At 39.7% G+C, this 27,558-nt stretch overlaps 2 protein-coding genes across 2 annotated transcripts in view; both read left to right on the forward strand.

Annotated features, from left to right (window-relative positions):
• The window catches only part of LOC127462296 (probable G-protein coupled receptor 19), a 667,268-nt gene that overhangs the window by 61,926 nt on the left and 577,784 nt on the right, over positions 1-27,558 (forward strand). The window lies entirely within an intron of this gene.
• The window catches only part of LOC127462293 (potassium voltage-gated channel subfamily KQT member 1-like), a 480,876-nt gene that overhangs the window by 47,167 nt on the left and 406,151 nt on the right, over positions 1-27,558 (forward strand). The window contains exons 6-10 of the mRNA XM_051770771.1: positions 2,382-2,522; positions 9,426-9,536; positions 11,094-11,189; positions 12,072-12,200; positions 13,775-13,937. Of these exons, the coding sequence (XP_051626731.1) occupies positions 2,382-2,522; positions 9,426-9,536; positions 11,094-11,189; positions 12,072-12,200; positions 13,775-13,937 (640 nt within the window). The remainder of the gene's footprint in view (positions 1-2,381; positions 2,523-9,425; positions 9,537-11,093; positions 11,190-12,071; positions 12,201-13,774; positions 13,938-27,558) is intronic.

Below are 27,558 nucleotides of genomic sequence, written 5' to 3' on the forward strand. Positions count from 1 at the left end.
AAAATGTAGATCTATCTAAGTTTTCAAAAACTCTCTCAATATTCAGTTTTATTTGGTTATTTATTAAATGCAGTATGTATGAGATTGCTGTCATTGTTCTTATAATTAAATATAGGCATGTGTTAGTTTTTCTCCCTATACATATGTCACACGGAGTGATGACATTTAGAAAAAGTCTAAGGCAATTATACTTTCTTCTGGCCTTTGCTTAAAAAGATTTCAGTCTCTAGATGAATAGTACTGGAGCTGAGGGGCACCAGTGGTGAAATAAGCTGAGTAGTCCTGTTGATAATTCAGCCACTTTGAAAGGATCTCCTAAGTCTATGCATAGCACTTCTGAAAAGCATATTTTCCTCCCTGCTCCCCCAAAAGCCACTTAAAACAGAAATATTCTAATTATCATCCACTCTCTAATTCTGTCCTCTGGGACAACACTGAAAGCAAGCAGAGATGGACGCTCCTCAATAACAGGTAAAATCTATTAACCTCTGAGATGTCAGCAACGTGCCAGGTGTAACTAAGAGATTTCTGTTGATGTGGAAGGAAGTCACAAATCTACTAGACATGAAAGCAGAAGTGTTTTCTGTGTAAGCAGGCAACAGGAATTAGCCTCCATTTCTGCTGTGGTCTCCTGTGCATCACAGAACTTACAGTCTCAGGTGTTTTGCAGCTTCGTCTCGCACTGAAAAAACACTGTGAAGGCAAGTCAAAAAGTTGTGAAAAATTACAGAGATGCAAACAGTCAGTTACGTACATTAACACAAGGAGCTTTTCAAAGCAATGAGGTGGTATCTGCAGGCACACAGTGTACCATTATCATTAGATAAAGATGAGAAAATAAAGGTGACCCGCACAGAAATCTGAACTACTGAAACTCCAGGTTTGATTTCCTCTTTCAGCTGCCTTGTTTAGCAAAAAGTTAAGGCTTGAATTAAAAGACTTGCCCATGGGCCAAACTAAATACTATCAAAATTCATTATTTAGGTCATTATTAAATGATTAGAGGAAAAACACCTATTTTTGCTTTGTGCCAAGATCACTTAAGACTTGTTGAACCTAGATTTTAATTAATGCTTGGGAGAAGGAAAAATATGTACAGTTCCTGCTGCTGAATGCAGTTACTAGATACCAGGGATACCTTTCCCCAGAAAGCTTTTTTAAGGAAATTAAAAGAAAAAAATAAAAAAGAAAATCTGAAGGAAGTTTGATGATAAAACTGAACCTTCTGTCACAAACAGTTAAAGAAACATGGGTAGAGTATTGCAGGAAATCTGTGAAAACCTGCCATACTTTAGAACTAGAGGCAATCCTTCTCAGACAGGTTTTAATTTTAACTTTATCTTATGGAAGTATTTTAATTTCCTTGTTGGTTTGGGTGCAAGGAAAGAGAAATGGAAAGAGAAACCTTAGGGAAGATGACAGTGAAGATGTAGTGCAACGTTTAATAAAGAAAAGATGGCTAAATATGTGCAAAGAAAATATAAGAATAATGCATGTAAACTTCAAGGAATTAAAATAAGTTTTTTTCCCCTCATAGCTAGGTATTCGATTTTCCTGAGGGGTATGTGAATATCTCATTTGAATACAACATAGCCCTGCTTTTTAAAAGCTTTACAGGTTTTTGCATCTGGGACACCACACATTTTGGCTTGTTTAAATGTGCAAGCACACTTTTCCTGAAGTCTGTAACAATCCTGCACCGGAGTCACATCAGCTGTGATACAACCTTCCTGTCCAAAAATCTGTAGAGAAAATTGTATATTCACAAGAACTGCATCATGCCCTAACAAAAGTCTCTTCTAATAAACTGCCCCGGCCTTGCTTTTCAGCACTGAAGTAGAGGTTACACCTGCCCAACGTATTTTATCTTCAGTTGTTTTATCTCAACATGAAAGTGTTTAATCTTAAGCAATGTAAACATCAGATACACAAGCTCATTGCTTAGATATGCCCATAATCACATGACATGGTTGTTATTTCTTCACTGTTATTTCCGTGTACTGTTCAGAAACTGCATTCCTGAAGCTGTTTTGATATTTTAAAAATGTTTAGAGATTTAGTGTTTTAAGTGGACAGTTAAGTGGAATGATTTCCATTCACAAGGCATAATTAGGAGAGATGTCCCACTCTACATTTAGCTGCCCAAATGATCTCATATTAATGATAGCTTTTTGAACTCTTTAACCTGGTATGAATAGAAAACAAGTTACTGCACTACCTGTTTCACTGGAGGCAAATTTTATACCTGAAATATAACAGATTAATTTTTCTACTGTGATCCAGAAGACCCCCAGATAATTTACAGTGTTTTACAATGTTTTACAATGATAGAATATGCATGATGCAAACCTGATGTGCTTGTTTGCTTTCTCTTTTAATAGGAGCTCATAACCACGTTGTACATTGGATTCTTGGGGTTAATTTTTTCATCCTATTTTGTTTATCTTGCTGAGAAGGATGCAGTTGATGAAGATGGAAAGACAGGTTTCTCCAGCTATGCTGATGCCCTTTGGTGGGGTGTGGTAAGTCCTTAGCAGTCAAATCTGTATGCAAACAGTGCATAAGGCTTCCTGTTGAAGTTGTGATATTCTTTAAAAAAATCTGGTCTTTCTTTCTTTGCAGAATGTATTTCTGTAGGGAGGCTCAACAGTCTTTTAAGAAGGTACAAGAAAGAATGTCACACATACAATTAAATTATTTGGGTATTAAATTTTGTTGTGGAAGCAGGTCAGCAAGTCATGAATGTTTACAGATATAAAACATCCACATCTCATAAGAGTTTAAATTCCCTCCAAAACCTATACCACTTCTTTTAAACTCTACTTAGTTATCTCCAAAAGGTGCATAACTTTAAAACTATATTCTGTATGTGGAAGTGGGGTAATGACTTTATTTTTTTTGAGTAGTAATGCAGACTTTTATGCAGGTAAGAGGTTCCTGTTGGCTTTTTTTTAAAATGAATCTGCGATTCTCTGTAAAGGTAAATAGATCCATTGAAAGCAGCTGGCAAAGCTTCATGGATTCATCAAATCCTTTGGATAACAGTCATCAGTCAGGTGCATTTTGTGAAAATCTTTGGTGAAATAAAGGAAGAAAATACCCTTAAAGCAGAACTAGGCTTTTGAGAGCATTGTGGTAATTATCATGTGGATGCCAAGAATCAGTTGAAAAAGGAATAGAGAGCTGTGAAACAGAATAAGAGGCCAGATTTTTTCTAGACTCCCTTCATGTGGCTGTTCTCATCATATTTCTCATTGTGACTTAAGCTTTCCTTCTCTACTAGCTTTTGCATAAACTATCCCTTCTCTTGTGGGTCCTTTTCCCCACTAGAGAACCTCACAAAATTTCTGAGTTGGCTGTCTCATTGTAACAAACCCAAAGAGATCCATCACATCAGTGTTAGTAACAGAGAAAAATGAGAGGACCAGAACAGATGCAGAGCCCCCAAATTCCAGAGAAAAAAGGATATATTTCAAGACTATATACTGGATTTGTTCTTAGATAATAGACTTGGAAAAATGCCAGTTATTGGGCCATAAACCAATTTTTTCTCCACATCCAAATAAACTGGTAAGTCTGTCAAGGCAGACAAAATGTTCCTAATAGATATATGTTTCTAATCTTTAACTTAGATGCTGCATAAGCCTCTACTTCAATGAAGTATACAGAAATGCAGACTATATTACATGTAGCCTGAGTTACCACTTTTTAAGTGGTTCTGTATAAAAATATTTTAAACATTAAATTCCTGTCACTGGGTTGTCAAATATTCATTTCATTTGCAGAGTATCACCTTTGGCTGTGCAAAAAAATAGTACAAACTAAGAAGAATCTAGTAAAAAAGCAAAATCCACTAAATGGCCAGATAGACCTGATTATCTAAGGTGCTGGGAAGAAATGAAACCACGAATTAGCCCATGCAACGATCACTTGTAAAAGTCCTCAATGGAAATATGATAAAATTTTCAGAATATAAAATCTCATGGTTATAGATGTGAGACCACCTCTGGCTAGTGCAGGAAAATAATAAATGTATCAGAAGCACAGATTGTGCTGTAATTGAGGAAAAAAACAATTAGGGTATAATTGAAAGATACCCCATGTCTGCTTTAAGGAAACAAACCAGTACACAGGTTCACTTATTCTTCTATTATTTGAGCAGTTCAGCTCCAACACCAGCGTTCCAATGGCTGAATGCAGTGGAACACAGCTCCTGTTCTGGCTTTATGAATGGTCTGTGAAGTACATCTGTTTAAAACTGGGGCTTCTTGGGGGAAGTTCAGCAGCATCAGGGACTCCCATAAAAGTTTGTGCTAGTTCAGATAAACCCATGAAAAACAGCTCATAAATTTTTCTAGCAAAGTGAAGTTCCAAGGAAGTTTGTAGTATCTTTGAATTAGAATGACACCATTGAAAGAAAGGGAAAGCATATAGTTTATTAATAAGGAGGTCTAAATTTAATATGTAAACATTGAAGGATAGTGACTCATGTTGGCTCTGCACAGTGTCTTTGGTGTTTCATAAAGTAATTCCTAGGCCTGTAAGTGCAAAAGGCCAGAAATGCCCAAAATCAGACCTGATCTGGGGGGGGAAGTTGGATGAAGAACTTACCAAACTGAGAGAAACAAGGTACAGTGGAAAACAAAAGAGGATTTCCAGCAACGAGTTGGGAATTAGCCCTCACTTTTAGCATCCAGTTCTGTCCACGTATATTCATACATAGGTTATTCCAGTGCACTTTTTTCTACCTTTCTACCTTCCTTTCCTTTTTTTTTTCTTTTTAAGCTCTAGTTATCCAGAGCTTGGTTTATGAGTTGCATTGAATACTTAGCTGTGGATTACAAAATACTTTTAAATGCTAGAAACTACAGCACTGATTTGATTAAAGAGTAAAAAAAAAAAACCAAAACATTAAAAAAGCCAGGATGTGTTTATACAAGAGTATTTTGGACTTCAGGAATATAAAAGGAATTCAGTTATGAAGACCAACAGATAAGTTTAAAATGCACTTTATTACCTTGCTGAGACAGATGACTTGGAATCTGTGTTTCAAAGTGTATGTAAAGGCCGTGCAAAGTGTTCAATGGGTTTTGTTGTTGTTTTCCAAAACTTCACTTGTTTTGTGTTAACAGCATGATAAAATCAGCTTCTCTTTCTCTAGCTGTGTGAGGCACATGAAGAACACTGTTTAAATTGTTGTTTAAGCTTTTCAGGCATCTAGGCCTCCTCAGCATTGAGTGAGTCACGGTGCAGGTGCAGTTCACAGCTGGGAACAGTGACAAAGGACAAAGTGAATCAGTTTCTTTTTCTTTTCAAATCTTCTGTAACATAGAAACACAGATGTGGAGTTACTAGGGAGTGAAATTTGATTTCACTTTTGCCTTTCAAAACTAAACCAGAGGAAAAAAAAAAATCTCAGTAGCAAGTATTTGAAAGTGTCTGACAAAAACCACAGAGTGTATTATGGGGAATATTTTGCTTTGAGTAGAAAGTGCAAGCTTGCTGAACTTGATACAAATGACCTGAAAGGTTTAAATGTGAAGAAAAGAAAAAATAAAGAATGAAGGAGAGTTGGAATTAGATGCTAACTACATTCACCTGCTTCAGTTAAATGCAAAGTCGTTTCACCCAGATTTGGCAGGCAAACAGGTTAAACTGCAATAAAATATCAAAGACTTGTATTTTACATGAAGCTACTTTCAGAAGTTTTAGCATGTACAATACATGCAACAGCATTTCTAACAGCATGGTCGGGCTGCCAGAATTGCAACCCATGTCACAGCAGTTTTCCTGCCCTTTCTGGGTACTTTTTCTTGGGGAAAGAAGAAGGGCACGTAGGAGGCTTCTCTTCTGTTGGCCCTTCCACACTTGTCTCTTGCTGCTGGTAACACTTACTGGGGTTTTGCTGCAAACTCAACTGTTCTGTACCATTGAATTTGCATTAAATAGTTTCTCCAGTAAATTGGTGTTAACTGGCAGAGGTACTTAGGATCAGTTGCTCAGAATTTCCAGTAGTAAATTTTCGTGCCAGAGGTAGCAGTTTGAACCCCTTTATATTTAGTATGTTTTTTGAGGTGTGCAGTTCTGACTCTTCACACTTCAGGACACCTGCCTGTCTTAAAGCATCTGGGCAACTCTGTTGACTTCTACTGAATTTAAGTTTTTCCCTTTTTGAAGTGTACAGATATGTTTTCAGAGCCTGTGTCAGAGCATGTGCACACCAGCCGGAATGTGCCACCATAAATCTGTGTTATGAAGGAGGTGTCATTTTCCAAAAACCACAGTCAATATTCTCTTTTCAGAGATACTAATAACATTTGGATGTGCAAGTAGAAAAAAAATAATCTGTTGTGATTAAGAAATCCAGAGAATTACATTATTTATAATCTTTTCCATACTCTATGTACTAATTAGATTACCAAGAAGGCATCCTCTTAAGGTAGCCAGGGAAAAACTTTCTGAGACATGTTCAGGCACCTGCAGGAATCTGCCAGCCAAATGCTTGCTGTAGAGATGGAAAATTCATCTTTTCTGTGGTTACAGCTTTCATGCTGTCTTCCATAGTAACACTAAGGCAGCTCAACATTACTGCAGTTTGTTTTTGAGCCCTGAGTGCTGGAGAAGTCAGGAAAAAAAAAAAAAGAAAAAAAAGCCCAAACCAAACAAACCACCCACAAAAAACCAAGAAGCCTTTCATAAGAAAAAAAAAAGAGAGGAAAAGGAAGGAAAAATCACAGACTTTAAGGGGTCATCTGGGTGCACTGAGGAGCTGAAGTGCTGTTAAAGAAACACTGCTTTAACTTCCTCCACTGCCCACTAACACATACTGCATTTCAAAGTTGAATTTTGGGGGGTCTGGTTTAATTTTGGGGACTGGCAAACTCATCTGTTTGTACTGCTGGTAGTACACAGCACCTGAGTCACTTCACAAGCCACATTAAATCTGGACAAACACCTGGAAAGACAGAGTTCCTGCTGAGAGCAGTTTACAGTTCAAAATAACAATATTCATTCAAATATATAGATTCTACAAAGTGAACTTCATCAAGTGAGAAATTTATGATGAATAAACACAAGCCTAACTTTTTTTGAACTTGGAAAAATTAAGTTTGATAGTAGTTGGTCATTTTTTCCCTGCAAATATTTCTTCCAGCTCTCTGTAGAACTGCTCTGGGAGGAGGAGGAAATATATTCTTCTCATGCCTTTATTGCTTGATAGCTTCTTCTGAGAAGCCTATTTTTGCATAATATCTAAGCATTTGTCAGCAAATTTTTCCATAAAAGGCAGCCTCTTTTGTAGTCAGTGTAAATTTACATATTCTTTTAAGTCTGTGTTGGCTGTATTTCTGCTACCATTCAAGGCAAAGTGAAGGGAGGGGGACTAGGTTTAGGGCTGGGGCTCCCAAATAGAAGTGCATTTTTTCTATTTAAAGTTCTCCCCAGTGGTTAGCATTGGTGACAGAATTCTTCATTTCCTCACCAGAAGCCTTTCACTTCTCAGGGAGTACAAGCCACATTTCTCACACCATTTTATGGCAGCATCAGAGCTCTGAGTATGCTAAAAAGCCTTAATGGCTCTGGCCAGGCACACCAGGGGGTCACCCCAACACCCTCATGACTTATTAAGGCTCAGCCCTGGGTTTTTTTTTTTGCTGCCTGAGCTGTGCTGGAGGAGAGCTGGTTCCCAGCTCAGCCACGGTCTGGTGAGCTGGATCTCAACCCAGTCTGGCTTCCATACTCAGCCTCAGACATCCCTCTCTACCTGGATATTGCTGTATGACTGGGATTCTTTGTTGGGCACAGTCAGTGTCTGAGTCTATCCTACCCTGAGCCTGTGCCCAGAGTGGTGAGGCCCCTGCCTGGCCATATGTTGGATTCCCTTGGCTTACCTGGGGATCCTCTTTGGGATCCGCTGATTATCACCTTCCTCTGGGGAGCAGCTGGCCCTTGTTGATGGGCCCTTCTGATGGACCAGCCTTTACCTGAACTCTGATCCCTGCCCAGCACCAATTCTTTACTGTCCACTGGCCTCATAATGAATTCTCTTCCTTCCTGCTGGGGTTCATCAGGAACAGCCCAAAACCTCCATCATGCTCAGGTCCTCCTGCCTGCGTGATTTTCCAGGGGTGGCCTGCCACCCCCACAGTGATTTAGTCCCTCTTCAGCAAGTCCCTACAGATCCCAGAGCTGTGTAAGCACATGCCTTGCTTAGAGTGGAGGTGGGGAGGGGTGGTGTTAAGGCCCCGAAGGCACTAATTGGCCTAATGACCCTGGCCAGCATCACCAGTGGCCTCCAGCCATGTCCAGGGGCTCTATTTAAACTCAGAATCTTCCTACAGGAGAGATGGTCTTTGGCTTTACTGCATCTGGGTCTGGCTGTGGAGTCCTTTAATCCTGACTTTCACCTAAGGACTAATATTTTGCCAATGCCTCATCCCTGTGGACCTGCATGCTGACCACTGTACCTGATCCTAATCCTGGACTGTGGATGGAATTCCTGGCTTAATGTCAGACCTGCCTTTTTGCTAAGATACTGTTTTATACTCCAGACTCTTGATTGGATCTGGCTGCACTTTCTGCTTCTGTTTTGCTTGGCTGCTGTGGGACCAGGTCCTTAGTGGAGAAGTCAGGATAGATAACGTAGCCTGCTGGGTACATTATCTTCCTTGACTTTGGGTTCCTTTGTCCCTTAGGGAGTACCTGGCCTCTGGTAAGCAATGAGCAGATCCAGGTATAAGCATCTTGTGGCTTAAACACAATTTTGAGTGGCAAAGTACTCTATTTGTTGGGGGAGGAATAAAAGGTAAGCACAGGGCTCAGCTGCATTCAGCTCTTGGTCTACTGGCAGGTTGATTTTGGGAGTTAACACCTCCTGGAATGGTTGTGTGTTCCTCTTCTTGCCATGAAGATTCAGCTGGGATGGTGTAAATTCTGTCCCTTTTCATCCCTGTCAGCACAGGGCTTACCCTGCCTCTCCCAGTGTGTGCCTGACTGCAGAGATGGGCAAATACCCATGTTGGTTGGGTGCAAGTCGGTGCTTTCAGGGCTTTCTTCTCTCCACTGTGGAACTACATTTTAAAAGCAAAGGCAGAAAAACTGCAAGTCTATGGTTTCAAGCCCACAGGGCCAATTCTTGCAGTTTTGGAATGGTGGAAGCAGCCAGCTACAAGCTGTGAGAACAGTCATCCTACACCCAGACTACTGTTGTCTCCAAAACAGTGGTCAGCTGTGAATGTCTGCTGAAGAATGTAAAACCAGGATAAATCAACAGTGATGTTTAGGGTACTCCCATATCCAAACACTGCTCATTCATGCCTGTCTCCTGATACTTCTCTAATTTATTTCTCCTTTTGTTCTTTTTTCCCTGCTTTTTGGAGAGAAAAGGTACTCTGTTGCACTGAAACAGGTGTTTGTTTCTGGCCTAGGTAACTGTCACAACAATTGGTTATGGAGACAAAGTTCCCCAGACGTGGATTGGGAAGACAATAGCTTCCTGTTTTTCAGTATTTGCTATCTCTTTCTTTGCTCTGCCAGCGGTAAGTAGAGTTTGAATCTGTCTGACTTGGGTGCACAATTAGGTAATTTTAAATTGGTGCCTTTGGTAGGAAATAACCGGGTTGGATGTTGCTTCAGAATGTGCACACACACATCCCCAGGTGTGTGTTTGTGTGTATGGCTCTACTCATCCAGAGGAGAGCCACTAAGATGCTCCAAGGGATGAAGCCCCTCTCCTATGAGGAAAGGCTGAGAGAATTGAGATTGTTCAGCCTGGAGAAGAGAAGGCTTTGGTGTGACCTAATTGTGGCCTTCAGTACCTGAAGGGAGCCCACAAGAAAGATGGAGAGAGACTATTTCCAAGGGCCTGGAGTGACAGGACAAGGGGGAATGGCTTCAAACTGTCAGAGAGTAAGTTTAGATTGGAATTAGGAAAAAATTCTTCCCTATGAGGGTGGTGAGGCCCTGGCACAGGTTGCCCAGAGAAGCTGTGGCTGGAAGTGTTCAAGGTCAGGTTGGATGGGGCTCTGAGCAACCTGGTCTAGTGGAAGGTGTCCCTCACCAGGGATTGGAACTGGATGACCTTTAAGGTCCCTTCAACCCAAGTGATTCTATGATTCTGTGAATGAAGCTGCTGTATCTTTAGAGCAGTTGTTTTAGATAAAGGTGGCCTAGAAAGGAGGTAAGAATAACTTCCACTACTTGAAGAATTGAAGCTATTCTGGTCTATGAGTTGTAGAGGGGTTTTTTATCAGCATGTTTGTGCCAGAGGTGACCACTTCTTTGTTTCTGTTTTGTGGTTATATGATATCAGTTTGGTGTCCTGTGAGGACAGGAACAAAAAGAACACTTCTATGGCATCTGCCATCCTATATAGTGCTATAGAGATCTTTGGGCTTTTTGGATCTTTGAATAAACAGGATGAGAATGAAGACAACAGCATTGAGGCAATTAGACAAGACAAAGTATTTCTTCAGTAACTATCAATTTTAACAGAAATGTTGAAATTATTAAGCATGTCTTTACCTTGTTTGCTTAGTTTGACTGGAAAATCAAACTAGGTTCTGGCTTTAGTTGTGGGAGTGGTATTTTTGTTGGGTTTTCTTTCTTTTTTTTTTTTTTTTGCTGTGGGGGAACAGGTGGGTTTGGGGTTTTTTAGGGAGGGTTGGGGACGAGTTTTTTGGGGGATTGGGAAAGGTTTGGGATTTGGTTTTTTTGTGGAAAGGAATTAAAAATAAGTGCAAAGAATAGCTGAGAATCAGTCATGTGACATTGTCATTTGCTTCTCCCACCATTGTGTAGGGTTGCCTTTGGAATGTGTCTGCCTCTGTGAATGTCTCTGATTCCTGTAGCCTGATGTTCACACCAACAAACACATGCTGTTTATTGAAGTTACATGATGCCAGTATTGATCTGCTCAATTTCAGATTTATTTGTTGGAATAAATAAATTCTGTTACAGGGGCATTTGAAAAATCATAATTTTTCTTTTTCTCAGAAAGTCTTTTATAAAATGTCTGTTTCTTTCATATGCTAAGTATTTGATTCAGGTATGTGAAGCCATATTGGAGTCTGACTAGGAATTTTGGATATATTTAGGGTATTTTGGGGTCTGGTTTTGCCTTGAAAGTACAGCAAAAGCAACGTCAGAAGCATTTCAACAGACAAATCCCAGCTGCAGCTTCCCTAATTCAGGTAAGGCCCCTAACAGTAAAATACATAGGAGCTTATTGGAGAAGGAGTGTGGCCTAGTAGTTCAAATACTGAGAATCATGGTTCCTAGATTTTATTATAAATCTATAACTTTTGTTTAACCACTTAGTCATTTTGATCCACTTTAGTCACTAGAGAAAATTAGATAATTGCCTGTCCTCCATCTCTAGGTGTGCTAACCTGATATTCACAGGCATAAGGACCCTAACTGGACACAATGAGTATATGTGGTGAAACAGTAAAATAAAAAAATAAAAAATCTTAATTATAATATTTAATTCATAACTTCCTTTTTATATTCTCTTAGGTCCTGTGCATCTGCGAAATCCTGAGGTGGTGAATGCGTGTACAAACACATGTAAACACACACCTCTGTTTAGACAAATGCCCCAGGATAACAGTCTATATGATAATATAACAAATACAGTAGCATGGTGCACAAATATTGAATGTGGCACAGTGAAGGAAAAAGGAAGCAGCAGTATCCAGTGATGCTTACGGGGATTCACTTCTATGAGAGTTGTTTTTCAACTGTTCTTCAGTTGAAAAAGCCCACATGCTGTGGGCAGGGAGAGATCCCAGCTCCTAGGGAGAGTGCACCAAGGAGTGTCCTGAGGATCACCGTGTAATGCGTGGAGCTGTCCTGGTGCCAGCTACATTCACCACGGTTCTGTAGAGGGAGGAGTGTACTTTATTAGTTATGGTGTTGTGGTGTAGCACCATGACTGCAGTCAGACCCCTTTGCAGCTTGTTTACCTCGACTGAAAGTTTTGTTGTCAGTTCGATTTGCAGCAAAATCTGACTGACCTGCCCCAGCCGCGGCTGCTTATTCACTGCGATTGTTGGCTCTGGGTTTCCTTGCAGACCCTGTGGCGGTGCTACGCAGCAGAGAAATCCTGCACTTCCACAGCGACGTGGAAGATCTATGTTACACCCCCAGCGCAAAATCCCAAAAAGGCAGCAGCGCCATCTAGCCCTGGTCTGAGAAAACAGGTAACGGAGGATGGGCAGAGCTCGGCTCTGTGCTTGCTTTTAAATCTCAGTGGAATAACTTGCCGAAAGCCTCGTGAAGTGAGTGAAGAATCTGGACAGCTGAAACACGCTTGATTGTTTTCCTCACGCCACAGCGCGATTGGCTGCGTTTTCCTTAAAAATATTTCTGAGGGAACTTTAAATTGCCTTGGTGGTCAGACAGGTGCCAATTCTCCATTGTTTTATCCCCTTTGAAGTCTCCTACATTCTCAAAGGGTACTGTAAAGCAATGATGTGTTCGTTTTGCATAGTAGTTCATACAAGAAGAAAGGAGAAAGATAGTTTAAAAACTTATGTTCACATTCAACCTGTGGCTGACAGGTAGCTGTGCTTTCCTGCAGTACTCCGTGGTACTTTTATTTGGGGCCGAGTGTAGAAATTAGGGCAGATTGCTGAGTTTTGGGTGCAGTAAAGTGGAACAGTGTTTGCCCACACAGGTGGGGTTGCCCAAACACAGTCCTGCAGTTGCACTGCCAAGCTTGCCCAGCCTTCAGCACCCCGGCCAGAAAGGCAGAGGTCTGCAGCAGTTCGAGCTCAGAGGGTTTCTCAAATGGTGTTGGAGGCCTGGTTTTAGGCAGTGAAATGCCACTGATGCCTGGTGCCCCGGGGAGGAGGGCAGTACAATTCCACATGGAGAAGGCTGTAAGGCCATGATGTGCGTGCACCTATGTGTTGTGTCACAGCAGTGGGACCTGCTCGGTATCGAGCAGAGTGTGACTTTGCCATGACTTTGCTTTGTCATAACTGGAGACAGAAAAAAACAGGAGGAAAGGGGTAAAGCTGAAGTAAGGCTCCTTTGTAAGTGGTGCTGAACAGCAAACAGTCAATGGTTTGAGAGCTGAAAAAAATAGATGGTATTTTCCCTCTGTTTTCTCTATTTAGAGGAATTTCCCGAACATATTAAACCTGAACCTCCCTGCGAACTGCTAACCCTAATTTAAGAACTAAGCCATGGTTCTTTCATCTCTTACCCAAGGCTCATCTTCTCTTATGTTGATATAAGCCTTAATTTTTTTGGTTTTAAGTGCAAATTTTAGGACGTTTATTAGGCTTCCAAAATCAGGAGAACTGTATGGAGGCAGGAGGAGGAATTTATCTTCTCCTGATGTGCATAAGTTGGCCTTTTTGGTAAAAGGTGAATTTTTCTTCAGTTGAAAAAGCTGCACAGGGCCTAGTTCACAGTTCAAAGTCTATGGGTATGTTTAATTAAAGCTTTAGAAAGATGATACAGCCAAGCTGATGTGTACTCAAGTGGTTAGTATTTTGTATGCTTTGAGTTTTGGTACTTGAGACCTGATTTTTCAAAATGTGCTGGTCGTCTTCTCCTGAGAATCAATTCTTACCAGATTTTAGTTGATAATTCGGAATCAGATATTTTGAAAACAAAGGTTCTAACCCTTTCACTTAATTTCAATTTCATTATTTAAATAAAAAACATATGACCTCAAGTAAATTTACTGCATCCTGAGGGTCACGTGTATACCTGTCTGTGTTTGATAATATCTTCTGATATAATTCCATTTCTACCACCACAGGCTAGAAGATACAAAAGAAAAGGGAAGCTAGGATGTGGTAATGGTTCTGCACCTGCAATAAACCCAGGAGAAAATGCCTTGTCTGTTCCACAGATCACTTATGATCACGTTGATGAACAAGAGCACAAAAAAGATGTATCTTTCTACATTGATGAACCTAGAGGTAATTTACATTGACTTTAGCTTTTTTTTTTTTTTTTTTAAAGAGATGATGTTAGAAAGAACTGACATACTGAAGGGAAAATTTCTCACCTAATCAGTAAAGCAAGATGCCTCCAACCAATGATGGCATAACAAAAGTAGTAAGACACAAATTTGAATACATATGGTGTGAATATCAAGATCTTTCTTTGTTTACCAAATTTAAATCAATTAAAATGTCAGCTATATTGTTAATTCTCCTTTTTTGAATTATTTCAGAAGTGTATGGAAAGCTTCCTCAAATCTGCCCCACCTTTAAACTTTATCTCGCAGAGAATCTGAAGGAAGGAAAAATAAACCAGGAAAAATATTTTTACTTTTTTTACAGCACCCTCTTAAACATTGTGCAAACAAATTGTTATAGGAACAGCTAAGCATTTTTATGCCTACATCAACCAATAGGTTTTTATAAATGGGATTTTTTTTTGCTTCATTTAAAATATTGTATGTTTCTATAAATGACAGGTGTATTTCAACCTGAAAACTGATTGAATTTCAGTGCTGAGTTAAGATAGTTGCTTTGTTTGTAAAATTCTTATTTTTAATTAAGTCTGTAATGGAAATGTGCATATGAAATGGTATTGTTTACTATAAAAGAAGATTTTCTGGAAAGCTAGTTTTTCCACTTCTGTGTTGATGTCCTTTGTCTGATGGGGCTGGGGATCTGTTCTGGATCTGCTAAAAGGGAGAATGTTTCCTTGTAGTCTGAGTTATGTTCCATACCTAGAGGCATACAAAGCCTTGCCAAGTTTACTGAGTTATCCGAAGATGCTGGCCCTAGTCTAGGGTATGTTATGTCATGATTTGAGTTAGGTTTTCATCTGTCTTTGATAAACCTGAACATCAACTCTGTATGAAATTGCTGCTCTTACATCACATTGAAGCTGATACAAAACTTCAGCCTGGACAGAGTATGGTTGTAGTCTTGACATGAAGGTTTATTAAATAAAAAGTACTTCAAATATTTTTGCCCCCCAAAAGGGAACATGTGGTATCTTCTTGTACTGAACACAATCAAAAGTGGGAGTTTCACTGGGTTGCTCTTGACTTTACAGAGTTGCTGGATTGTCAGTGCAACCTGTGTCATCCATGCTGGAGCAGTCAGATGTGGAATAGCAGGAATCTGAGAGCTGTGGCATATTGAGGCACATCTGTAAGGGACAGGGACATCTGGCTTTCACAGGGAGACCTTCAAGAGGTTTCATGCAATTGATAGCCATGAAGGGCCACTGCAGCAAGGAGAGCTTTCCTTCCACTGATGGAAGTTTCCATTCCCCCTCATGCTCTTCCTTGTGTTTTATGCTCTGCTGTAAATGTCTAACCTGTTACTTTGAGGTCAGGTTGCTTTTCAGCAATTGTGGTATTTTAATTGTTGCTTGGCACTGGTGGTGCTTTTATGGGTTCTGGGAAAGGGGGTGAAGGGTGTGATATTTATAAATGACATGTCTCAGAATACTGTGTGCATTTTCAGCATTTATTGAAGCAGTGCAGCTTCCCTTGCTGACCAAGTAATAGCAGATTTCACTGAGTGTATTTTGATATTTTGATATCAGTCAGTGCTGGACAGAAGGAGCAAAGTGTTGTGTAATTTGTAACAACACTGTAGACCATAAGATGTTGAGGACTATGTTGGCTGCATTCAGGACTCTGGCAGTGCACGTTTATTCACTAAAGCTTTGTTCTCTGAATGGTCATAATTAATCTGAGCAAAGCTCTTCATCACAGGAAAGGGGGTAAAAAGACAAACCTGTATCTCTTTCTGCTTGGTAACAGGAAAATGAAAGAATTTTCCGCCCTTCTTCTGAAAATGTTTTCTTATTTTACTTTTAAGCTGGTCTAAGTTATTCTTGTTGTGAGAGACAGCCATGCATATTATTCCCTTACCAATTAAGTTTTATCTATTTTTTATTTTCTTTCACTTTTTGCCTTAGCCAGTGTCAGGGGTAAATCACACTTAATTTGATTTTTCTGATTCATTTCTTCTGTTGCAAAGCTTCCAGGAATGTAGTTGGCAAACTCAATTGCTCAATTGACTGAACATTCTTGACACCTCTAAAGTTTAAACCTGATTTCTCGCAGTGAAGTTCTCCTTGCCAGAATTAATAGGCTTCTGTTCTTGGAAACTGGAAGTACTAGGCTTCAAGCCTGTAAATGGGGTTATTTTTTTTTCCTCTCAAAGCTGAAAGTAGAAAAGGCAGAGAAAATAATAATAATAATAAAGGTAATTGAAAAGAGCTATGATAGCTTCTATTTGAGTGTTGCTATAGTGGAATATTTTATCCATTGGTTGTGGGGGCTGGATATTTTACAGATGATGGTGAACTTAGATGTTGAATTCGATCACATTTACTATATCACTTTTCACTAAGAGGAACAGAGCTATTGCTTTAAAACAGTTCTTCTATTCTGCTGCTGGGGTCAGATGTGAGAGGGACTGTAGGAAGGCATGAAACAAATGCCTGTCAAGTGCAGACAACAGAAAATTCCTTGTTTCCTTGCAAAAATAGATTGAAATATAGTTAAAATATCCTTGATAAATGAGGAATTTACCTTAATCCAGGAACTGCATTATGTATGTGCACCTTTTTTCATGCAAATAAAATTTTTCTTATGAAATCTTGTTCATGTCTCCATGTCCACCCAGAATCCTCTTGGCTTGCTCAAAACTTGCTTAGGAGGCATATCTTTCCAAGCTGCGCAAAAATGCTTTCCTTTTTTGTACAAAAAAGAAGGTTTTAGAAAAGGGAAATCTTAGAAATAATGTTGATCATGTGTTTTATGAGATACTTGTGTATGTGGAATAAAAACCAGGTAGTGGATAGTGCATAATATAGAAATAAAATCTTTGCTCACCAAAAACAGTGGAACTTTGAAACAAATGCTTGATAACCTAACAGGAAAACAGCCCCTGATTTCTGCACCATGCATGGGGTTCTGGGTGTGACTGATTTAGGGTGCTCTGTAACACTAAGAACTTGACCATTCTTACAGACATGGAAAGGCCAAAATCTTCCACAATAATAGTTTCCTTGTTTGTAGTCAAACCTCTCACAGTTTTTTTTTATAAAGAAATAAGGAACAACTCATGCAAACATAGATTTTTAGAAAAACAGTTCTAGAACATGTGATGTGAAATCAGAGAATTGTCATAGAATGGTTTGTGTTGGAAGGGAAGATCATCCAGTTCCAGTCCATCTGCCATGGGCATGGACACCTTCCACTAGGCCAGGTTGCTCCAAAGTCCATCCAACCTGTCCTTGGACACTTCCAGGGATGGGGCATCCACAGCTTCTCTGGGCAACCTGTGCCAGGGCCTCCCCACCCTCACAACGAAGAATTTCTTCCTAATATCTAATCTGAATATCTCCTTTCTTGGTTTAAAACCTTTCCCCTTGTCCTATTGCTGTCTGCCATATAAAAAGTGTTTTTACAAGCCTCCTTTAAGTACTGGAAGGCCACAATGAGATCAGCCTGGAGCCTCCTCTTCTCCAGGCTGACCAACACCAACTCTCTCAGCCTGTCCTCACAGGAGAGGTGCTCCAGCCCTCAGAGTCTCTTTGAGATCTTCTAGTGCAGTTTGTTTTTTTTTTTCCCATGCGTAACTTCTGCTTCTGCTGAGGAACTGTTTCATACCAGGGTGTCTGGTTTAATATTTTCATCCTCACTTGAGTTCATATCCATAGGGAGTCTTGAAATCGATCTTCACCTGTACTTTTGTCAACCACTGTGTATGTACTCCCCTGCAGCAGAGTCATTTATTAGGATGACAAGACATGTATGAGCACTCTGGCATCTTTAATGTTCCTGTAAGCTTTAAAAAAGGTACTTAAGTGAGTGGCAGGTCATAGAGACCGATCCGTATAGAAGGAAAATAAAATTTTGGTGTAACTGAATTTTTTCTATATGCATTTTGAGCTTCCTCTTCAAATAACAGCTATTCACTGGAATGTATGCTTCACAAAATGAACCAAATAGCTGTTTCATAATACTTTTTATTAGGGAGGAAAAAAAATTATAGAAATTTGAAAGTTTTTAGACCTTGAACATCAGCCTCCTGGAACAACTCCAGCAGATGGAATATATTATTTGCTGTCAGCTATTGTAGGTTGTATACACAACTCATTATTGTTAAATTTGTCAAAGTCACAAGACTCTCACAGTGATAAATCTCTGCTGGGCTAAAAATAAATTTCCCTGTTTATCACTGTGCTTTTCTGTTTGCATTTTGGAGTTTCTTGTATGCTGGTGCATGTGCAGTTTAAAGCAAAACTTCACAGGAGTAACTTTTTACCAGGAAGGAGGAGAGAACTGTAATTTTCTATGACCCCCTTAACTTTGTAAGCCCTCTCATATAAAGTGTGTAATACTGTTAATGTTGATTTATTCTGTCTGTAATGCTAGTTTAGATGCTGACATTCCAGCATTCACCTATCTAGTAATACACTGGTTGTTCCTAGAAACTGATTGCATTTCCCCTTGGGAAAAAGGGCTGCTTTCCCTTAGTGGTGTAGATGGATTACAATCTGCAGTACCTACAAAGAAACAAACATTTTGAATGAAGTGAATTCATAGATTCCAGTGCTGACAAGCTGAGGGAAAGGTGAGGAGAAACATATGGCTAAAATTAACAGAATAAAGCAAACACCAAAGTTTTTGAGGGTCTGCATGACTGTCAGTAAGTCAGAAAAGCATAAATATAGAGATATGCTCCAAATCAGCAGTAGAAGGTATCCAGATACCATGCTTCTGAAAAACATCATGCTCTTAGGAAGGTGAGTTTAGCAGATGCTGGTGGCTTTGCAGTGAGAATTTGTGTTCAGCATACAGCTGTTCAGCTTCTGCATTTGTCAGTCAGCTCAGTACTTGTACTAATGGTACTTTCCTGTAAGAGTTGTGGAAACGCCTCTTTGCCTTTACCAGAAAGTTTTCAGTCTTTACTGTTTCAGCCCTGGCTGTTCTGAGTGAGAACATTCAGTGAATTCTGTGGTTTATCTTGCATGGCCAAAGTGGATGGTAGGACCGGGTGTGGGGGATGGTGTGAGGGGAGATGGAGGAAGAGAACAGCTGCCTCTGCCAAAATCACTCTTGCTTCTGATTAAATCTGGCAGCTTTGGAGGTTTAAAAATTTATTTTTGTTCTGCACTTATTCAGCTCCCCGTTGTGCTTGATTTAAGACCAGAGTTTGGATCACTGGTCACACCAGACTCGAGCAAGGACTTTGTACCAGATGTTCCCAAAGACTATGGGAGTGCATAGTGAGAGAAGATATTTGCAGCTCCCTCAAACTTTTTCTAGACACTATATCAGCACAGCAGTGAGAAAAAAATAATCATGAGTTGCAAAAGAGGGCATACCCCAGATGTTTTGCTGCCAAAATGAATATTTCAGATAACTGTTAAAACATTAAAAATGTAGAAAATTACAGAAGCAAATAAATTATATATGAGTCAACGTGTTGAGTAATAATAATAAAAGAGGCAGCTTTTTAAAATGAGATTAAATTGTCCTCATAAATTGTAAAGATTTTGGTCTGCTGTTTCATGGAACTGATGTGGCCCTGGTAGTTTTTGCTCTTGGATCCAGAATATACAATCTTGCTGTGTAATTCTCTGGGCAAGAGAAAGAAGGAAGACAATCCAAGACCCTGTCATTGGGGTGTCAAGGGAGAGTTCTACTCTTGGTGATCAAGTCAAGAAATAGGTTTCTCTTTTGTTATGTTTGAGCAACCAGCAGGTTCTTCTCACAATACAGGACCCTGTGTGCTTTTCCTGGCATCTGTAGTGGAAGAACCTATTACTGAGCTAGGTCCTCTGTAGCCTTGGTCCAGAAGGTTGGACAGTACCATGAAACAATTGACTTAGCCAGCCTTGGGAAAAGCAGAGAAATGAAACAGGGTTATTGGACTTCAAGAATGGAAAGTCAAAGATAATAGCTAAGGTATGGTAGAAGCAATATTAAGAAGTGTTATACTCAGAGTTGTCTATACATATATGAGTATGCACATGGTATAAAAATAGAATTAGAATTTAGTGCTAGAATAACTGAAATCTTGGTCTAATCACTATTAGTCCAGATCTAATTGTTACAAAAAAGAATCAAATGCAATATGTTTTTTTTCCGTAATTAAAAAGTTGCAATAATAGTAGAAATACAATTAAACCTGTAAAATCTACTTTTTAATTTCTGTCCATTTTCCTGTATTTATGCTCCTCCAGTTCCTAAAGTATCACTGCAGGCAGAGCAGGGGAAGTGGTACAATGAGTTGTTGAAATCTTGTGTCCTTAACAGGGAGGAATATGAAGTTTGTGGTGACAGTTTCTTCTTTCTCTCCTGGGATCCACTTGGGGTCACTTAAAAATGTTTCCTAACACGTTTTTATATATTTTTTCATTGCTGTGCAGCTCCAGGTTTTAGCTGAATTTACTATATATGTTCTCTTTTATGTGTGTGAAATAGTATTTCTTTGTTCTCTGTTACCCTTAAAACCGGTTTTGTCCTGCTCCAGGACTGCATTTTTGTTTTAACTGACCATTAGTGAATTGTTTAGAACTGTGGGGTCTCCAGTGCCAAGCCTGTGCCCCATCTCTTATCTCATGCCTGTACTCGTACACTGCATCCTGTGTTTCCACTTCTCAAGGCCTCTGATATTCCACCCAGCCTGTATTTTTGTAAACTGTGTCATTATTTAGTTGTAAATATATCATCCTTCTAAAATAACTGCTGGAGATAGGGAAGTATGGTTGTGCAACACAAAGATAAACAAAAGTAAAACAAGCTAGATACAGACACCTGCTCAATTAGAAAATTGCTGTCACAGTTAAATCACTTAATGTCAGTCCAGGGAAGGTCTGGACAGAGCAGGCTGGAGAAGCTTTATTCCTGAGGTCTTGCAAACTGAGTACTAACCTTAGGCTCTGTTACTAGCAGTGCTAAGACAACACAGAATAATGCAGGAGATGTAAGAGCTCCATAGTGAATTCACATAAATATCCCAAGCTACGACTTTTGCAAAACATAGGAAAGATGAGAAAAATCTGGATAAATTGTGAGCTTTTTCTTAATGGCCTAAACTTGAGATGAGAATCTGTGCAGAGTGGAAGTTTGACCCAATTACTAACCATAAAGTGTGAAGACAGCAATGACAGGGAACAGTTAATACTTTTTTTGTTTTCACTGAAAAGTAACACTGAATTTGCTAAAACTGGCACTACAAGTTGTCACTTGCTATTATTTGGCTAATGATTTGGTGAGGAGCAAATCAAGTTAGAAGAGAAGAGAAAGGACTGGACAAGATACACTGAAGTCAGGTTGGTTTTAGTTATCTGGGCTTGGAAATTAAGCAGCTGAGGAGTAAGGGAGAGATCAGCAAGAACCTGAGAGCCACTAACAGCAGTGAAAGGAGGCTGGGGAGATGCAGGGGTCTGTGAAAAGGCACACAGCATGTGCTTTGAAATGAAGGGAAGGAGGAATTTCCTTGACAACTAAGGGTACAATCACCGTCTCCCAGGAGCAGTTGTGAGATGTTTTCAGTTTTGGAGCTGGGCTCTGAATTTGAAGGGTGGGTCCTGAGATAAGATGGCAAGCACCTAGCCCAGTGCTGGTGGTGCAGATGACAGGCTACCCATGGAAAGGAAAGGCCAGCAGCAGTTTTCTGTCCTGGCACTGTCGTGCAAAAGCAATTCCTGGATGTCTTCCATTTTTGAAAAATAATTGCTAAAAAATTGTTGAAATCTTTGAAAAATAATAGTAATTTACATATACAATGATTTTCAAATAAAAACCTATAGTTAATATGTTATATGAGGCATTTTACATTTACATCTGAAGAAATTTAAAATACAAAATGTCTGTCCAACTAGAACCATTTACAGTTGCTTTGCATTGCATAGTAAGTCAAAGGAGATGATACATGTAATCTCAATAAGGGTTATATATAAGATACCTAAATCTAAGCAGATTGATGTGTAATTAGATGTAAGTGTTAACATTTAAGTCTAAATAGATATCTAGTCTAAATAGATTTTCTATACAATAAGTGTTAATACATAATCTAAATACAAGTGTAAGCAGACACAGGCTAAATAGATACAAAAGTGTAAACATAAAAGTGTGATACAAGGCTGAATAGATAAGCTATACAATTATAAAATCAAATATATGTAAATATGTCTATGTCTAAATAGATCTAAGTGAAAATAGGTAAGGCATGTGAAATGTATCTATTCCCTATGCAATTAGGTCGCTGTATAAGTGTAAATGTCTCTGCTAGAGAAGGGTGTTAAACCCCTGTTTTGTAGAAAGGACCACCCTCTCATATCTTTTTTGTGTCCCTCCCTCATCTCTCCTGCAATGTTTCCCCTTCCCTTTACTCCAGGTGCAGAGGTGGGGGCTGTGGGCAGGGGGATGTGCTGTGCTGCTCTGGCCTGGGGCAGCCCCGGGTGGGGCCAGTGAGGATGATGATGGGGCAGGTCTTGCTGTGGGCAGAGGCTTTAGCTTTCAGGGGCTGCCTGGTGTCCCTGCTGGAGGGAGCTGGTGAAGGGGAACTGGCTGAGTTGGTCTATCAAGGACCAGGGCTGAGATTATCTGATAAGAGTTTGGGGGAGCATCTTGTGCGTGCTTGAATATGGAGTTTAGCACGGCCCAAGAAGGATGCCAAGGGATGAGCCATGTGCCAAAGGGCAACACAGGAGAGGGGAGCAGAGAGAGCGCTGGAGGAGGTGAGTCAGTGTGGAATGTCAGTGGTGGTTGTATGAGGAGCTTATAGAGTGTTTCTTTAATTAATATGAGCATGCAGCACAGTAAGTGAAGTAGGATATAAGCACTGGAGGTATTCTGGCATGGTGAGCCATGGGATGAAGCTGCTTTCCTTGACAACTAAAGGTACAATCACCCTCTGTCAGGAGCAGCTGTGAGGTGTTTTCAGTTTTGGATCTGGGCTCTGAATTTCAAGAGTGGCTCCTGAGAGAGGATGACAGTACCTTTCCTTGTGAAGGAAAGCACTTAACCCCTGTGTTGGATGTACAGATGATAAGCTGCCCGGGAGAAGTAAAGTCCATCAACAGCTTTCTGTTCTGTCACCTTTTATGTGGGAGCAGTCCCTGGAGGTATTCAGTTTTGGAATGTGGCTCCAAGAGAAAGAGGAATTTAAAAAGAAAAAAACAAATCCACCAAAAAAAAAAAAAAAAGAGAGAGAAAAGAAAAACAACCAAAAAACAACCAAAAAAACTCCCAAACCAAAAAATAATTAAAAAAAACCCACACAAACAAACCAGTCAGTAAGAAGGAAATAAGTAACAGGGAACATGAATTAGTCAAGAGTAATTGTGCCAGATTGGGCTTTTTTTTTTTTTCTGTGACAATGTGCATTTCAAACAGGAGAGAAGCAGAAGACAATTTCCATACTGATTTGAGTCACCCTTTCCTGTATCATCTTTGTATGTGCATTAACAACAGTATCTAGATTACAGCCTAGAAAGCTAGCTTAGGCTACTGTAAGACAGATGAAACTTGTTGGAACGTGATACTTAACAAAATATTTACCAGCGGTTCACTGTTGAAATGACAAATACATTTATTTCAAGAGGTTTTTGGTGCTTGGTGCTATCAAATAAGCCTATCAGTGGGCCAGATCATGGATTAGAGTGGAATTTTTATTCAATATGCAGTTGGTATTGACCTAGAAGTGGCTGAGAGCACTTTGGAAGACAGCCTGTGGATGCTTGTGCAATTGGCTCCTGCCTTGCGTTCCCCTGCTAATCCTGTGTCACTATTTCCCTGCAGTGATCTGTCTCCACACTTTTGATATCAAGCAGCTGCTTGACTTGATCTCTGTTCTATTAACCAGCTGTTTATGGTACATGATGCCACAGTGTGGAAGACATAACTCACCACTTAGCCCTAAGGGATGTGTTGGGCTCAAATCAGCCCTTGTAGGCAGAGCCAGCACAGCATTGCACTGCAGCACCTGCCCTGCTTGAGGTTCCATGATCCAAATCATTTTGGAGAAGCAAAAGACTAGGAAAGAAAAAGTAGGAGAGTAGGGAAAAAAAAAAACAAATTTAGATTTAAAGTTTCCCTTTTTATGAAGAGCTTGAACCCTGGTTAAGACCATGATTTTCTAATTAGTCAAGTATCTTTGATATAAAAATTGTAATGCAGATTGTGCATTAGGGAATGGGGAACTAATACATAAATGAAGGTTGTCTCAGGAAACAGTCTATGAAACTTTTAAAACCAGAGATAAGAATGTGCTACACAATTTGGATTTTTCTTATTACTGCAGAATTTCATCTCTTGTTAAAGGTTTCAGAGTCTCACTCCAGTGTCGCCTAGGATATGGAATATGTGGTCTAACGTGCCAAAGACCAAACTTCAAACACCAGTAATTTAATTTCAAAATGCAAGGTACGTCTCCATGCGATCCAGTGTGTGAAGGACCAGGAATCAGAATGGGGAAAATCTCAGAAGTGGGAAAAGATGTACAGTGATTGAAAGGACTTTATGATACAGACTTTACAGTTATTATGTAATAATACATACATTGTATGTCCCGGCCTGTTCGCCTCCCTGCCCCTCTGTTTCTCTGCCGGCTGGCTGGAGAAGCTGCAGAGAGGGGACAGCCTCCATTCGCCCCTTCTCTCCCCGGTTCCTCCCTCTTTTGCCCGTGTCCCTATCCTGGTTTGTGCCCCACTTGTCTGTCTCATGCTGCTCCCTATGTTCTGGCCCTTTCCCCTCCCGAGCTGATCAAAGCCCGGGTGCACTCGTGAATAAAGCATCCTACCTGCATCCCACCCTCGTGTCCCGGAGCCGTGCTGTGCCATCCTCCCATCCTCCCCTTTCGGACCGTGGCACCAGTGCATGAGAAAAGGGAAATGGGAGGCAGGGGGACCCCCAGCCAGCATTTCGGACAGTGGTGACGTGCATATTGCAGTACTGTAGGCAGAGAGGTTTTCCATTGCAGCTCCCTGGTGACTGTAGGGAAGTGAAGGCATTTTGAGCCAACATGGTGTCTTCTCACCATGAGAAGGTGAGAAGCAGGTACTTCATCTCACAGATGGGAATAAGGCCAACTTTTTGTATTCCCTCCCTTTTTGCATGTATACTGGTTTCTCAAAGCCAAAAATTGTCAGCTTTTTCCTTTTCCACAAGAGAAGCAGGGGCAGCTAAAGAAACTGTTAAAGTGAGAACGTAAGACAGTGACAAAGCTGCAGCGTGTCATAGTGGGCTGTTGGACTGTGATGGAAACCCTGCTTTGGTGTTGAGGCTGTGTGTCAAAGGCTCATCTCCTGCTGAGGAGGGAGGGCTGCATGAGTCAGTGTTCCTGGATTCCACGCTGAGCTCTGTTACTGATTCCCTGTGTGACCTTGGGCAGACAATTAACTCACTGTGCTTCGCTTGCATCATCTCTTAAATGAATAAAAGTCTTGTCTCTGTCACAGAGATATTGTGAGTCTTAATTGTTTATGAAGTGTTTTTAGGCTGACACAGCATTACAGAAGTGAAGAATGCTATTAGTCAATGCAGTATTAAACATAGGCCTGCACATTTGTTTATCGTTAGCATAAACAAGGAGGAGTGGTAATCAGGAATGTCAGCTTTTGCAAGAGGAGAAGCTGATTTTTGTAGAAAATGTACTGAATGCTCCGTGGGGAAAAGATGATGTGATTTAGTCTAGAATGTAAAGCTACTTTTTAGCCACAAAAATTTGTTTTTTCTGATGGAAATGACAAAACATTATTCTTGGAGATCAGGGCATCATGTTAAAAAAATTATGACTTTTTAACTGGTTTCACTTCAGTGTTGGAGTAGTAAATATACTTTTACTACTCCTTAAAATACACTTAATTTTGAATAAGTGAATTAATGTCTTGAAAAGTATGTATTTTACTTACTTAACTTGTATGTCAGCTGGGAAAGCTGAAAAGATTCCATAATTAGAAGGAAAATAAACTCTGGCCCTTTGGGGGGATGGGTGATGTCTATATATATGCATCACTGGCCATTAGTTAAAAAATGAAGAAGACTGGGTATACCCATTTTTTGTTTGTTTGTTTTGCTCCCTTTTTAACTAGCCAGGTGTTAGCCTCTCTGTAAACAATTCTACTTTGCTTGATATATCTCTTTATGTAGCATGCTGCTTGCAGTCTTATAGAAAATGCTTGGAAAATAATTTTGATGTACAGGTATATATGCTGTTCTTCCCAGATTTCCCCAACCACAAATCCATGGGAATATTTGCCTTGGAAAGCATTTGGAAATTCTGTGCTTTGGAAATTCTTCCACTCAAAGTAAATGCTGTGATGGAAAATCTGACCTGTCAGTTTGCCTAAGGATAAATGCACAAGGGACTTTAACATCTTTATTGCAGTTTAATCCTGTCAGGTGTGAAAAAAATCTGTATGTCTGAGTATAAATAGAAAGAGAGAAGTCTAACAAAATCTTGTTTCAACCTCTATACATGGTAAAAACTCTTCTGCCCTTTGTGAAATGGAGTGATGGGGCATAAAGGTGATGCCAGTGTTGCACTGAGCCATGATCTGGTTTAGTGACACTTTAACATTTTCTTGTTTTATTTCTACTTACTTCAATAGAAAGCAGTATATACAGTGATTTACACCACTGGGGTAAAGAAGATTTTTATTATTATTATTATTATTATTATTTAAGCTGCTTCCTTTCAATTGTTATCTGCATTAAGATCTGACAGACGAGGTGAAAAGAATTAGCTGCTCTGAAGACTGTCCACAGTCTCTGTTAGTTATGAAAACCTAGGAAAATGGATGCTGCACCAAGAGTCTGCCAGTTAGAGTTAGTCAGAACTCTTGAGAGTGTTTTTCATGACTATGGCAAAAAAGAAAAGCAGCTGCTTGTCATTTACTTAACCTTGCTTGGGCTGAATTTAATCAGTAGAAAACATCTGGAACTGATTCCCTTTCAATTTTGGAGCGTCCAGTAATCTGCTGTGTACATACAACTGGTGCACCTTTAGCATCAGAATACTTGGCTAAGTTATGTTATGCAATATTGTTATCTTTTGGAAAGAAAAGAGGAAGCAACAGTAATTTCCTAATGAGCAAATATTTGCAATGTTCTGTATAGGTTGCGTTGTTCATTGATTTTGTGCAGCTGTTGTATGAAATATATTGATCAGAGTTAATAAATTTCTAAGTGAGTGGGACTGTTTATTTGTATTAATTAAAATTGGGCCAAATTGTGAACTGTTTAGCATTGCTTGCCTACAACTGAGGGAGCCATTTGACCTTGTTACTTTTTGATAGGAAGCAATGTCTAATTATGAATATGTTGAATTATTGAGGATGTTAAAAGCTTCTGCCTATTATCTGAGTGGTTCTCCTTAAATGTCTTAGGTTTTCCTGCAGAATTAGGGTGTTGTTGGACTTTTGTAGTTAGCTATTGATATCTGCTTTTCATCTGACTTTACTGCTAAATAATAAAGGAATTGCTGACTTGGATAGTAATACTAGATAAAATGGAAACCACTTAAAAAGCCACTCAATGGGAGATATATGGAAAAATAACATGGGTTTAAGCAATGTTTTGGGTATACAATGCATTCCTTCTTT

Source organism: Manacus candei, unplaced genomic scaffold (assembly GCF_025592945.1).
Source record: "Manacus candei isolate 608988 ecotype Guabito, Panama unplaced genomic scaffold, ASM2559294v1 h1tg000124l, whole genome shotgun sequence".
Taxonomy (NCBI): Eukaryota; Metazoa; Chordata; class Aves; order Passeriformes; family Pipridae; genus Manacus; species Manacus candei.